This window comes from Callorhinchus milii, unplaced genomic scaffold (genome assembly GCF_018977255.1).
Source record: "Callorhinchus milii isolate IMCB2004 unplaced genomic scaffold, IMCB_Cmil_1.0 Scaffold1, whole genome shotgun sequence".
Taxonomy (NCBI): Eukaryota; Metazoa; Chordata; class Chondrichthyes; order Chimaeriformes; family Callorhinchidae; genus Callorhinchus; species Callorhinchus milii.
The window spans coordinates 36,409,228-36,424,076 of record NW_024704742.1 but is presented as its reverse complement, the minus strand read 5'-3'; the positions used below and the strand labels follow the sequence as shown (position 1 = coordinate 36,424,076).

Here is a 14,849-nt window from a genome sequence, read left to right as displayed (position 1 = left end):
AAATAATTGCAGTATAATTAATGCACAGTGCTTTTGGAGCATGCTGTAGAATCACCTAGTGTATAAGGATTCCTCAGCGTGAAGTGAAAGATGTAGTTTACTTTCCTATCAACGGGTGAGCTTACCAAAATTGCCTTGCTTTTTAAGATTTGACACTGAATATTTATGTTCCATCTGCATTGCATGAAGTAGTGTTATTGTCATCCTCAATAATTTTCCTGAATATATTAGCATGCTCTTTCACTAGACCCTCACTCAGCCTGACCATTCAGCAATGGATATTTCCCAGGTTAGATTCTTCATTCACCAATAGCTTAGTTGTTGATGCCTTGTGATGATTTGTTCCACAGAAACTGATTCCACTGCTTTAGAGAACTGCAAATCTTTATTTTTCTGGTGAAGCTGCGCTGCTGATGGTGGCATATTTGCATTCTAAAGGCTGTTTTATATGGAGTGAGATGAATCTGAACGAGTTAAAGTTGTTAAATATGATGGATATGCCTTTCAGTCTGCCCATTGTTGGCACTGGATAGGCACCTTGGTTTTACCTTGTTTCAGTTGTGGACTTATTCTAATCTCATGTAATTTGCACTGAACCAATACCAATCACTGCAGAACATTCTGCAAACCAAATCTTCTCAACACATTGACATGTGTCACAGCAGCAAATTACTGCAATTATTCTTGCAGTTCGGTTAAAATGTGGATCTCAGATTTGGACAAATATTTGATTTCTTTGATTCATATAGAAATGTGAGATTATTATTTCAGAAATTCTTTTAACCACTATTAGTAGCTGGTCAGTCACTTCTAGTGGAAATGTGCATCCAGATGCCAGATGAAGACCAAGGTCAGTCTTGCCTGTGATTCTCTCCACTCAGATTGGCTTTTGACCCTGATTGTTCCAGGGTCACCCACGAAGAAAGGCCATTTAGATAACATACTCCAAGGCTCCTGGCACCTGTAGATCTGGAACTACACTGCAGATTGCACCTTCAGAAATGAACTGAAAAAACTGGAGGCAGTGGCAGACTGGCTGTCTGGGAAATTGGGAAATTTCCTGGGTACCCCATGAATGTTCCTGAGCCTCCCCCACTCCCTGTGATTGACCCTTGATACGCCAAAGCTCGACATCTGGGTGAGTGCCAGCTCAGACAAGCCAATCATCACCCATAGCCTCTCTGATGAGTTTTTTTTTGGTCAGCTGGGTGTCCTGACACATGTGGAAACCCATCAACAAGCTTAAGAGCATCCAAACCACACCATGAGTTGCATGCATCCCACCTATACATGGAAATTCCAGAGATGTTTGTTGGAATGGAATGTGTACTCTCTCCCTGGAGGGATGTATCCTGCTTACTTAATTACAGGAAGTATTAGGCACAGGTTGGCAAGAGCCAAGGCTAGGGACCGCAGAGTGTGTGTTGAAGTACTGCTGGAGACTAACCAGCTAAAACCACACAGTTTGCCATTGATAGCACTGCCTGGCAAGCTTTCCCACTGCTTGTCCAGCTAAGACAACTCAACCCGTTAGGGCTTTGGCTTGAGGGTTAATGGGTAATGGGTGGGAAGAATCCCCGCCCAAGTGATTGATCTGCTCTTCCAAGTCCTGCTGATGAGCCACATTGGCTGAACTGTCAACAGTGCCCTGGAATACTGTGGACTCGCCTGGCTTACTAGCTCAGGAACTGCACTGCCGAGACCGCTACAGAGGATGGGCTTGATTCTGACATTCCTATGCGAATGGAACCAGTTCAGTTGGACACCCTGCCAACCCACCCAAAGGGGGATAGTCACTAGTTTAACATCCAATAAACGTGGGTTTGAACCCTCAGTGGATGGATGGCAGGTACTGGGAAGTCCCTTTCAAAGTCGCAGCCCTTTCGGGGAGCCAGTCTGCCACTGAGTGGAGGGGAAAGAAAATTGGTGCAAGCTAGTCATTGATTTCATGATGAAGGAATCAACCTTGTGTTTCTATCTGTGTTTAGTTTAATACATTTAGGAATTCTGATAATTAAAAATGGGATTAACGTATGTTTTTTTTTTAAAAATGTCGTTTAGGTCGTCAGCTTCTACTCAAAGCCGTAAGCCGGGTGTGGACTGAGCTAATTGTTGGCAAAAAACAAGCTCTGGAGGACATTTTTAAAATAACACTACCTACAAATGAGCGTGGACTTGTGGATTTGAACAGCGCTCGATCACTTCTTGAGGATGCTACTTTAAAATGCTGGCAGAACCACTTAGGTAGGAACTGCTGTCAGAAGCTATTTTAAGTGAACTAAAGGGTAATTCTCAATGAATAATATTCATGGAGTTGAGGATAATTTCTCTTGATTTAAGACACATTAATCATAAGTGTTGTATTAGATCATTTATTAGATAATACAGAAGATATAGCTCACTCATAAAATGTATTGGATACAGTTTCATAGACATTCAGCTTCCCTTTTTTTAAATAGCAGAATATTATTACCAAGAGTTATTCCTGCCAACATCTATTTATTTTTTTCCCTCTTTAGTTTGTCATTTTTAAAATAACTTTTGATTGAACAATGGTGCAGCTGGTATCACAGGCATATTAGCTTGGAGTGTGAGGAAGCTGCATTAACAGGCGGAGTTTAGTGTATATAAGCCTTGGGCTTTATGTCTAATTCTACAACTATTGACTCAGTTCCAAAACGGTCAGCTCAGTAATTCCTTTAACCCAGTATTCTGATAATGTCTTGAATGCTCACTGTTAAAACAAGAAACATTGAAAAATAGACACAACCAAACAAAAGACTGCCAGCCTTGACCATAATTAACACGGATCCATTTCTCTGAACAATATGTAATACAATTATGAAAATAATAAGAAAGGCTGGGATTAGGTGTATGTATCTGGGAGGCTAGTTGTTGGGTGTCTATATTAGAAGTGGGGTGGGTCGGGATAGCTATTGGCAATTTGTTTCTCCTTTTCAACAAGAAGCTGCTGGAGTCCACCAGTTTCTACACAGCACTGATTTCTTCCTTAATGTGCATCATTTTTCATTATTTATTTATTCTGATAACAAATTCAACTTGGATGCAGCCAAAGTAAATTGTGAATGGATGTGTATTACCTGTTGTAGCATGTGAATTGAGCCAATTGATCTATGTTTGTGCTATCTCTGCCACTGGAGCTACAGGCTCTAATCCAAATTCACTGCTCTGTCCCCTTACCCTCTTAATATTGTTTAAGTGCTTTAAGACATCCTCACGTGGAAACGTGGAAAGTGCTATATAAATGTTAATTGTATAATATGTATTGTATTCCTCTTCACATGTTTATCCAATTCTCTTTTAAATGTTAGAGTCCTAACCTCAACCACTTATGACACAGTTCTAATAACCTTCCACATAGAATAAAATAACTTCTGAACCACTCTCCCAGCTCTTACAGTCACAATCCTGACCTGATCTTGACCACTCTTGAACAGAATGACTGGGTTGGTGCTCAAACAATTCTCCACATTGGGATGAGCTTCTGACCTTAGTTGTCCATTCCCTGCGCCATTCTTACACACTACCTAACCCTGCTAATAACATGGTATTATAGAAATCTAGAAGCCTTAGCACTTGACTGCTTCTTTGGCAAATGATTGTTGCAGTGTTGCTGGTTTTAAATGAAATTCAGAATTGTGGTTGCTGCTGAACGTCAAGGATATTAAGCTAAAATACTGAAAATGAAATTGAGAATGTGGGGTTGTGAGTAACAAACAAAACAGGTTCATAGAATGGATTTGCTGACAATTCACAGCAATTTCTTCAGTCAGTGCAGGATCTGCAAAGTTGATTATCTCACACTGAGTCAGCAAATTTCAGATCATTCATGTATACTGAGAATAGCAGATGCCCAGCACAGATAAGTGAGACACCAACTCAATACCTGTCTGCATGGCACCCTCCCTATCTCTCCTTATCACATTCATTTCTAAAGCAGTCTCTCAGGTGGTACTTTATTCAATACTTAAAGGAAATTGATGCTTACCACATCCTGTTGTTTCCCAGCATCCACTTGGTATATCAATCATTCACAAAAAAATGTTAAATGTTGGTCAATCATGTGTCTAATAAATACAAAATAGGTTAGCAAGGCCAAGGCTTGGGAACTCCAGAGCTTGTGATGGATCCTGGTGGGATCTAACTCCATGAAGCATACATTGTGAACAGTTCCTGGCAAGCTTCCTGGTAGTACCACCCTACCCATTAGAGCTTTGGAGTACAAGGTTAATGGGAGCCGAAAGCGAAGAATCCCTCTTCCCAAAGATTGGTAGAACCATAGGAATTTACAACAGAGAAGACCATTTGATCCATCATGTCTGCGCTGGCTCTTTTAAGAGCAATCCTTTCAGTCCCATTTTCTTGCTCTGTCACCGTACCCTTGCAGCTAACTCCATTTGAAAGTCAATATGGATTCTACCTCAACCATCAGTCTCAGCAGTGCACTCCATATCCTAACTACTCTGTGTGAAAAAAATCTCCTAACCTGTCCCCTTAATGATTTCAAGGAACTATTTTGAAAATGTTCCCATTGCCCTGGTCAATATTCCTGCTAATCTAAAAATGCCCAGATAATGATCACACTCTGTCATTTATATATTATTCCTTATTGTGCGATAATGATGCTGGTGCAAGTTAGCTACACACCAGATGCTGTATAAAATGTAAGTATTCCATTTCTGGACAGATAATTTGTGGAAGAACAGAGCTCAAACCTGTTTTTTTGCAAAACCTGAGCTGCTTTCATTTTGTATCGCACAGAACAGAACTTTTCTGAAACATCAGAGTAAATCGAGGAGAAAGTACGGTGTTGTATTAATGTGGCCTGGAATGGAAGGCTGATCTTGCGTGCCTCTGGGCAGTCACTCAAGATCAGAAAGGTGCTGTGTGGGTTAACTACAACCTCCTTTTCCTTCTCTCACTGCTCTTTTTGGGTGTAGGAGACGCCTGACTTTGAGAGAGAGAATTCAGGGAAGCTAAATAAAACTCTCATGTTCACACTCGCCCTACAACCTCCAGGCTTCCAGTTATCTCAATTTTGTCACAACAGTGATTTGCTTTCGCAATAAATATTTCAAAGCCACACATTCCATTGACACTGCAGATATTTTTACCTCTAAAGTACATGTTTCTCTTCTTTTTGAAGTACAGTCCTCAGGAGCATTTGTGTGCATGAGAGAGAGAGAGAGAGAGAGAGAGAGAGACACTCTTCCCTCTTTGCTACACCAATAAACTATAAGACTCAGAGGAGGGAGTGGGCAATATTAATGCAGTGTCTAGGGAATTGCAAGTACTTATTCTATTATTAATGTGAAAACTCTCTGGCCTATTTTCTTTCCTGCTCCTCTGTTCCTGTAAGTGTTGTCTGCCTCTTGATTCTCTGCCTCCCCCACCACACATGTATGCACACACTTATATTGCTGATCATTTACAAGCATCATATTTTAGTTACAATTCGTTAAGAACTAATATATTGTTATAGATTGGTTTCCACTTTCGTTTTCCTCTTTCAAAAAAGAAACCATGCTAACCTGCCCCTGATTAATCTTTGTTTCCTTTCATTGTCTTATACTCTCACCGCCCTCTGGGTGAGGTAATGCTCCCTCATCTCATCTCTTAACAAAATAAGTTTTGCCCACAAAATACACAGTCAAACTTTGCAGTGTGTCCTGTGAGGTGCTTTGAGACATCAGCCATCAGTCTCAGCAGTGCAACATCTCACAATGTCTCTATAGCATTGTCTTGATAGGCACTATATCAAATTATAAGGATTATTATTAATATTTTTTAAAAAAAATAATTTGTTCACTCAATCCACGACTGTTTGTGGGACACTGTTGTGCACAATTGGCTGCCACATTTCACTCACAAAATATACAGTCAGTTCACTTTATTGTATATTCTGTGAAGCGGTTTGAGACATCTCGAAGACATGTTAAGGCACTATATCAAATTGGAAGGATTATTATTATTGCACTTTAAATCTGCAAAGGAAAAATGCTGCGATATGAGGCCAGTTACTGTTATGATCTGTTAGTGTTCAACAGTGGACCAACCCTAATTTATGAGTGCCGTCCACCCACAAATGAGCCCTAATTTTTATTTTGGAATATGCTCCTCAGCTTCAAGCAGTGCTAATATAATTCAGTAACTGAAATCATTCTACATGAAAACAGCTTACTGCAGTCACACAATTGAAAGTTGATTTTTGTCTGCTGTAAAACAATCAACAATCGGTTCCTATTTACTGCCACTTACATTATAATTTGGCTTTGAAACTGTTCAGAAAGAAATTGATCACTTAGCTTTCAAACGTTAAAATTACAGTGGAGGACAGCACACTATTCCCTTGACTAAGGAAATGTAATTTTAATAAACTCTATCCCAACTCCTGCTGTTTTGCACAATAAGATTTTGTGTGATGCCATGTAACAAATCTTGTATATCTGCCTGCAAGTGGCAGTGGCAGGTAATTAAATCAGCACTAGTCTGTTGCTGTGTTGCTTGTGTCCTCCTTGCAGGCTGGCTTCCTTGCTGACATCATTTTAATGTGGGGCGGAGAGATGATGGCAGATGCATACAGCCCCAAGCTTCAAAAATTAATCTGGTGGAATTTGATTTTTTACTTCCTAACCATAGTTTTAATTTACAAATGCTGGCTTCTTCACATTTTGGTGTGAATACTTTTCAAAAATACTCCGCTAAATTGGAACTGGGACAGTCAGTTTCTCCAACCTCGTCTCAGAAGCTGCCTTCACGAAATAAATACATAAATATTTCATATAGGATTGTGCAGATTGGCAATGTTATTGACTTGTTCCATTTTCAATTAGAATTCCTATTTGTACAAAACCCATTATGTTCTGATTATCCGTTCACCAAATCCAGTGGCAATTATTTCTGACATTCATTGTAGAACAGCTCAGGTCACTATAAAAAGAGGGATTGGGGAGGAGGAACTACTTTAGTATCCCTTACTGTGAAATCTTCTAAACAGTAAGGACTGTAATTTTAATCAAAATACCTGACAGTAATACTTTAAGCGCCTTAACTGATCGGTGTTGTGACACATTACCTTCTTCTAGTGATCTTATTCGGCTTTTTTAGAAATATAATTACTTGTCGAATAATAAATAGTCCTTACATTTGATATGGTGCTTTATCAGTTGAAATGTCTAAACATGCTTTGCAAAGTTTTTCTGTAAAGAGTAGCAACTGTATTTGCAGGCCAAAAGGATATTGGGGGAAAGGCAGGAGAAAGGAACTAAGCAGAGAGCTCTAGCTCTTTCAGAGAAACAGAATAGCGCGATCCTATGCTGTAAATTTCTATGATAAACAAATACTGTATGTGTAGATATATATTATATATATATTTACTATATTTTGAATACCCCCATCCTTGCCAAGCTCCACTGGTTCCCCATCCCCCTGCGGATCAAGTTCAAGTTTCTTGTCCTAACCTTTAATTCCCTCCATGGTCTTGCCCCAAACTACCTCTGTATCCTCCTCAAATTTTACCAACTCGGCCCCTTCCTCTGCTCAGCAGTCACCAGCCTGCTTCACCTTCTCCGTGCCACCCACCCCACCCCTGCAATCAGCGGTAAGGCTTTCAACATATCTGCCCGTGCCCTCTGGAACTTCATCCCAGAGTCCCTTCCGCTCTGCCCTTCTCTTGCTTCCTTCATGGTCTACCTCAAAACCTTACCCTTTGATTGCACTTTAAGCAATCTTTCTTTCCCTCCACCTCTCCACACTCCCTCAAGCCCCACCCCTACTCGGCTGCAAACCTTGGACTATCCAGTGCCTTGGGACGTCTCCAGACATGAAAGGTGCTATACAAATGTAAATTTGCTTTGTATTATTGTAACACTATAATTTTTTAAACTGAACAAAACAAATGTCCAGTTTTTCTGGGTTTACGAAAGCAAACCAGTAAAATGGATTTTTGTTTATTTCAAGCATTTCCTCTTCACTGCCCCAACAATTGTCCAATAATAATAATAATCATTGCATTTGATATAGGCTTTTCACGACTTCTAGACGTCTCAAAGCGCTTGACAGAATCGACTGTAAAGTGAATTGACTATATTTGTGGGTGAAATGCGGCAGCCAATTGCGCACAGCAGTTGATATTGATTTGATCACCTAATTAGGAACTTGAAAGGCTCTAACAGATCTACTAATATTTATAAGTGACCTTACGTGACCTGATATTGATTTCCTTCTGACATGTTCCACAATATTTCACTTGAAATGTGCATTTTTCCTCTTACAAAACCTTGCCTTTGGACCATGTTAACCACATTTCTACAGGGGCATGTGAAGATGATAGTGGATAGTAAGATGAAGTAGGGTGGTGCTTGCTGAATGAGCAGCAGGAAAGCTTGTCAAGCGGAGCTTTCAATGGCAAGCTATGCGGTTTTAGCTGGTTAAACTCCAGTAGTATCCCAACTGACCCCTGGGGTCCCTAAGCCTTGGTTCTTGCGTGGCTGTGCCTAATACTCTTTGAAATTATGTAAGCAAAATGCACATTCCATTCCAATACACAGGAATTTCCATGTATAGGTGTGATGCATGGAACTCTTTTTAGTTTGGATATTCTTAAACACGGTGATGGGTTTCTGCATGTGTTGGACACCTGGCTGACAAAAAAAAGATACAAGGAAACCCATTATCTTGCTTAAGAATATCCAAACCAGACTGAGCTCCACATATGTATGCCACCTGTACATGGAAATTTCCCTGTGTCTGGAATGGAATGTGCATTCTCCCTGGAGATTTTTTTTCTAACACATGTGGAAACCCATCACCAGCCAATAATCTAAATATGCACCTCAGATTACAAAAAGGATCTCATGCTCAACAGTACACTGCTAGTTCTGTATAGGCCGCCTGAAGTTCAGGATGTGGGGAGATAATATTGTAGAGAAAATTGGCTGTCTAATCGGCTGGTGTAAAACAACTGTTGTATGGTATTTGTATAAAAGTTCAGATATACATTTAAAAAACACAGGCAACTCTGAAGTATATGCCAATCTCCCCCGTTTATCAGATTAGCATCTGATTCATGGGCTGCCTAAAATTGTAATCTTGATAAGGCACTGTTCATTCTGTGCAACGTCACCGTGTGTTACAGGTCTCTCTACCATCGGAGGTTGGGTCTTTAGCCTTTCTGCACCCACCCTCTGTAACTCCAACCCAAATAGTTAGTTTACAAGACCACTAAGTGTAGCATATTTAGTTTTGACAAGATGTTGATTCACTGCTGTGTTTATGTCCAGAAATTGATTGTATTGGTTGCACAAGAGATTTTAGAAGTTACTAGTTTTCATTGACAATTTTTCACAGGTTTTAATTTCCTTCCTGTTGCTTTTCAACAATGGATCACTGGAATGAGCAAACTGACTGATTTCTTTCTCTCCCCATTTTTTGCCCATTATGTAGCCCATGAAAAGAAATACATCAGCAGAGGTGAGACAACTGTAGCACCAGCCGCACAATCCAAATTGTCACGGGTTAGCAGTGGATTTGGTCTGTCAAAGCTGACTGGTTCCAGGCGAAACCGGAAGGAAAGTGGGATCAGTAAAAACCACCTCACAGCACAGGTAGATGGTCTAGTTTTACCCTGTCCTGTCTGAGCGAGCCGCACGTCTAAGGGAGAATAACAACGCCTCTGATGCCGATACAAGTGTAGTATTCCAATACATGCTAAGCAGCAAAAGGCCATGTAATTTAAACGAGCAGTAATACAGTATGTTGTTTAGCAATGCTGTGACCCTAACCATGTGTTGTTGGTTATATTTTAGAGCTACAATCCCAATATAGACTCACGTAAAAACCTCTCATATACAATACACTGTGTATAGGTCCAACTTCTACAATGTGATTTGTTCTAGTATAAACCAGACTCATCCTAGAAAGTGAAATTTATGTTGTAGCGATTCACATGCCTGCCAATGTAACCAGCAGTAGACTGACTCCCTTATCCTCTCCCTGTCGCTCTGTTCCTGCTTGACCCTTCACTTCCTCGATTTATCAATCACTGGCTCTTTGGACTGCTTGAGTTGAATTTATTTTAAAAAAAGCGACTTTGTACAAGTAGGCAATTTATACATCGATTAAGAGTATTCAATGTAGCGTAGGCAGCTGTTCTCGATCTGCCTGGATGGATGACATACTGATCACAGAGTCACCGTATCTCCATGACATTAGACAAGATAACTTGAATGCTTGCAACGATGGCTTTATAAACATTTGACATTTCAGATGTGAATACTACAGCTTCCTGATTTGCTTTTTTCCGCTCAGGAAGCCTCGCAGTGGATGTTTACTCACATTGCCGTTGTGCGGGATTTATTGGATATGCAGTATAAAGAGTATCAGGAGGTAAGGGTTCCATTTATTATTAATATTGTATTTGCATGGTGAGCCGAAGGCTCAATGCGTGTTGGAGCTGTCCAAGAGCTACAATAGAACCTATTATAAAGCTTCCTCTATAATTCTCTTATGATGCTGGATTGCTTAGAAGGCAGTTGCCCCGTGGAACGCCAGTTAGTTTGAGTGCACGGACCAACTCGATAACTTCCTTCTTGCTAACAAATGATCAGCTTCCCTTCTAGGTCATCACGCCATTGCCAATGCTGTGCTGCTTGTTGCACATACACATTGTTAGTGGGTAAGAAACCAGGCAGCTTTGCGGACATATAGGCTGCTCTTGCCCCATTATAGGATGGGTTGAAATTTTATGAGCCCCGCTTGCTAGCACCTTATAATGGGGCTCTACTGTATTTACTGAGGCATTCAGTTTATTAATCCCATCTCTTCTGAGCCAGTATTCAAAGATTTAGTTATATGCAGTGATCCCATCAAGGGAGGATACACTAAATGATGTATATATACATAGGCAGATTCTCAGAATTTGCCTTAGATGTGCAGTGTTTTTTTAAACTTCCAGCTGCGCTGTGCTGAAGATTGACTTTCTATTTTCCAGTTCTTGGAAACGAAAGAAAAAGAAAGTTTTTTTTAGTTGCACCACTTGCTTTGACGTTGATGTTGTATCACAGGACTCATTATTTCAAGAAAAAAACGGTGTTCAAACCAGCAATAGCATTGCACACAGAAGTAAAAATAACATAGAAAATCCAAGAGAAAATCTTTAATATTTTTTCTAAATCCCTTGGGCTTACTTAAATCTTACACAAGACAGTTGGCATTCTTTTGTTCTACTCCAATTTCGTACTGTGTATATACTTCCCTTTCACATCACTTGCCTTTTGAATTTATCTTCTTAAACTTGGAGACAGTGCTGTTTCCGCAGGGTTCAGCAGCATTTGCACATGAGGAACATCTGTTACTTCACTTGAAGTTCTCTGCATATTATCCATCAACCTCTGCTTACATTTATATAGTTCCTTTCACGTAGAGTAATATCTCAGAGCATTTTACAGAGTCAGTGCCAAACATTGAACTGGGAGGGGTGACTGTTGGCATGGTCGAAGTGTTAGGTTTTTACAACAACTGGCACTTATATAGCACCCTCCATGCAGGGTAGCGTCCCATAGCACTTAACAGTGGCGGACCCTGACTCCGAGCCGGGGGGAGGGGGGAAGTGGCTATGAGCACGTTCGAAGAGGAAAGTTTTCAGGCAGGACTTGAAAGCGGGGAGAGAGGGGGCAAGAGAGGGGAGTTTGGTCCGGGTCATTATGCAGGCGGCAGAGTTCTGAATGAGCTGCATCTTGTGAATAGTGGAGCTGAGGAGACCGGCAAGAAGTGGGTTGGAGTAATCCAAGCGGGAGGCAAACACGTGCACGAGGGTTTCGCCTGCACTTGGGGTAAGGTACGGTCGGAGGCGGGCAATGTGGCGGAGGTGGAAGAAAGCAGTCCTGTTCAGGGACCAGATGTTTTTAGAGATGGGACAAGATGGAGAGATAAAGAGAGAATTCCAGAGAATGGGGATTATAGTGCCTGAAGGATCGGCTGCCAATGGTAATCTGGGAGGATGTGCAGCAGATTGAGTTTGCTGAGCTGTGAGCGTGTGAAGCGTGATTTGTTGTGAGGGTACGAACATTGAAGTTGATCTGCTTGCAGACCGGGAGTCAGTAGAGCCTGGTCGGTGGGGGTGATGGCCATGTGATATTTTGTGCAAGTCGGGGTGGGGGCGGCAGTGTGGAGAAAGCTGGTGAGGACTTTTGAAGTTGAGTCTGGAGTGTTTTGGCAGTGTGATAAAAGATCAGTCACATACATAGATTATCAGTGACTCAAAGGGTCAATTTACCATTTGTGACTCTGAACCAGACTTTTTTTTAACATAATGCTGCAGTTTTGCATCATGTCACTTAAAAAAAATCATATTATTAAGTATCCGATCCACTGTACTCTCAAATCATCTGTTGGTTCGGCAGTTCATGGGGGGGAGCCCAGCGGGATTTACACCTACTGCGTTTACAGTGAGGCGAGTTGCACTGTTACTGAAACCTTTTGTGGTGTCAGATTTGGTGTCCAACACAATTCACAGCCGCTGAATCACCATGTACTCTGCAACATTTAGCATCAAAGTGCCAAGACGCAGTATAAATGAGGTACAACGTCATTGGCCTCTAGGTTGATGTAGGTGAGTGCTAAAAGATGATTGGTTTGCGTTTGCTCTTAATTTTTTTTCTCTGACTTACAATTATCAGAAAATTAGTCTGTGACCATTTTGCTCTTTTAAAAGTATAGACCAAAATTGCCTTGATAAGAACTATCTCCAAATTTGTGAGTCATGTGTGCAAGACCCTTGATGCAAAAAGAGTTTTACAAAATTATGCTTTTTCAAGACAGTATTGACATTGAATCATAGAAATTACAGCATACAAGGGAGCTATTCAGACCAACTAGCCTAAACTCAACCATTGGAGCTAACTGTTTTAATTATAGTTTCCCCCTTTTTCTCTGTACCCTCTTCTATTCTACTACCTCAAATGACTTCAACAGAATTGGATCTATTAGGGAAATATATTTTATTCAATGAATGTTATGTTGACATAGTATCTGGAAACTTTTTGTCTCGTCTTGGTGTACACCTTTCTTTGCATCCACTTACTTTAGAACCTTAATTCTTATTTGCAGCGACAACAAAATGCCCTGAAATATGTAACGGAGGAATGGGCTCAGATAGAGAACGAGTTACTGCGAGAGAGAGGCTTGTGGGGTCCTCCTATCGGGTCACATCTAGATAAGTGGATGCTTGAAATGCCAGAGGGACCCTGTCGAATGAGGAAGAAGATGGTGCGGAATGACATGTTTTATGTACATTATGCGTATTTACCAGAAAATGAACAGGAGTCTACCAGTCTGCTGGTGAGTGCTGTTGAAACTGAACAAATAATCTCTGCACGACTTCATGAATCATTAAGCATCTGGGTGCTGTAAAGCTTGGCTGCCTTTTTTCTTCGGACGATGTGTAAACTGATTAATGGGATTTAAAAACCTCTTTGGCGTTTGAAAATTAATTAGAATGTTAACTCATTTTTTTTCCTTTACAGAAGTTGATCAAATCATAAGTGACATTTCAAACATGAGATTGATTAACTTGCCAGATCACTAAGTCGTGTGGTGAGCACAAATCCAAACCATTAGACAATATGATGGTGAAACTGTACATTGTTTTAGGAATGCCTCAACCATAGGCTTCATCAAATAAATACCAAGATCGTAACATTTAGCAGTTCATGTATCAATGCCCGAGTAAGGATTGCATTGAAAAATAAGGAAGTCAAGTTGTCCATCTATTTGATCTTAAATAATTTAGCATTCCTGCCTGTGGTGTTAGGAACAAAGTCTCAATTATTTCATTTCAATTTCTAGATGTGCAATTGATTTATTTTTTGCTTCCTGGAGGACACAAGAGGCTTGCCCTGTAATTTTTGTTAATGTGCTATATTTTGGCATAGCTAAGGTAGACTTCTGATCTATGCGCTTTGATCCTATGATTCTATTCAATAAAAGAAGGACATTTCTCCCAGTATCCAGAACAGCAATCCAGATTAATTGGTCATTCACGTCATGACTGTTCCTGGGACCTTTATGGAGCAAAATAGCTGCCACATTTGCCTATAAAGTGAATTTGGTTGTTATTTTATTTGAAACATGTGGAGACATTTCAATGTAATGTGCTATAAAAATGCAAGTTCTTTCCTTCAGTCTAAAGTCAGTGGGGAGTTCTATATTGCATTTGATTATGATTTTGTAATGCTTATTTTTGGTAAGTTAACCATTAGTAAATAAATATACTCTCTGTAACAAACCATTTATCTTTCCATTCCAGAAAAGATTACAAGTTCCAAATGTGCAGTACACCCATTTTCACCTCTGCGCTGTAAAACATAAAACCTGTTTCCCGTCCACTCTCGAAACTGTTTGTGTGAAAGCACGTTTCATTTGCAGTCTGTACTGCCACCTGCTGTTATTCTGCTGCTTGTGTATATCTGTACCTAAAAAATATTTGCAACTAGATAAAAAGGTGTCTTCGTGATGCTGTAATTCTGATTAATATTTCCCATATTATTCTTGATACCTTGTTTAGTCTATCACCGCTAGTAAACTGCCCGAGGTGCCTTGGTTTGACGGTGACAGTATGGTTTGCGAGAAGGTAACAGGAACACTTTCCCTTCCCCCCAGCAAAAAGCAGTGGTCGCTCTACCCCTTAATGTAACCTGCATGGTGGGCATTGCAAAACAGCTCTACAATTGCTTTTCATGCACCCTATCGAGTTACAAGATATTCACTCTTCACAGCTGGATTTATTTAGTACTTTACACTTGTCACTGGGAGCGATTTCTACAGATTGT

At 40.4% G+C, this 14,849-nt stretch overlaps 1 protein-coding gene across 1 annotated transcript in view; it reads left to right on the top strand.

Moving 5' to 3' along the window:
- Nucleotides 1–14,849, top strand: part of wdfy3 (WD repeat and FYVE domain containing 3) — a 226,536-nt gene that overhangs the window by 184,231 nt on the left and 27,456 nt on the right. Inside the window, exons 39-42 of the mRNA XM_042340146.1 lie at nt 2,062–2,244; nt 9,466–9,626; nt 10,330–10,407; nt 13,129–13,359. Coding sequence (XP_042196080.1) covers nt 2,062–2,244; nt 9,466–9,626; nt 10,330–10,407; nt 13,129–13,359 — 653 coding nt within the window. The remainder of the gene's footprint in view (nt 1–2,061; nt 2,245–9,465; nt 9,627–10,329; nt 10,408–13,128; nt 13,360–14,849) is intronic.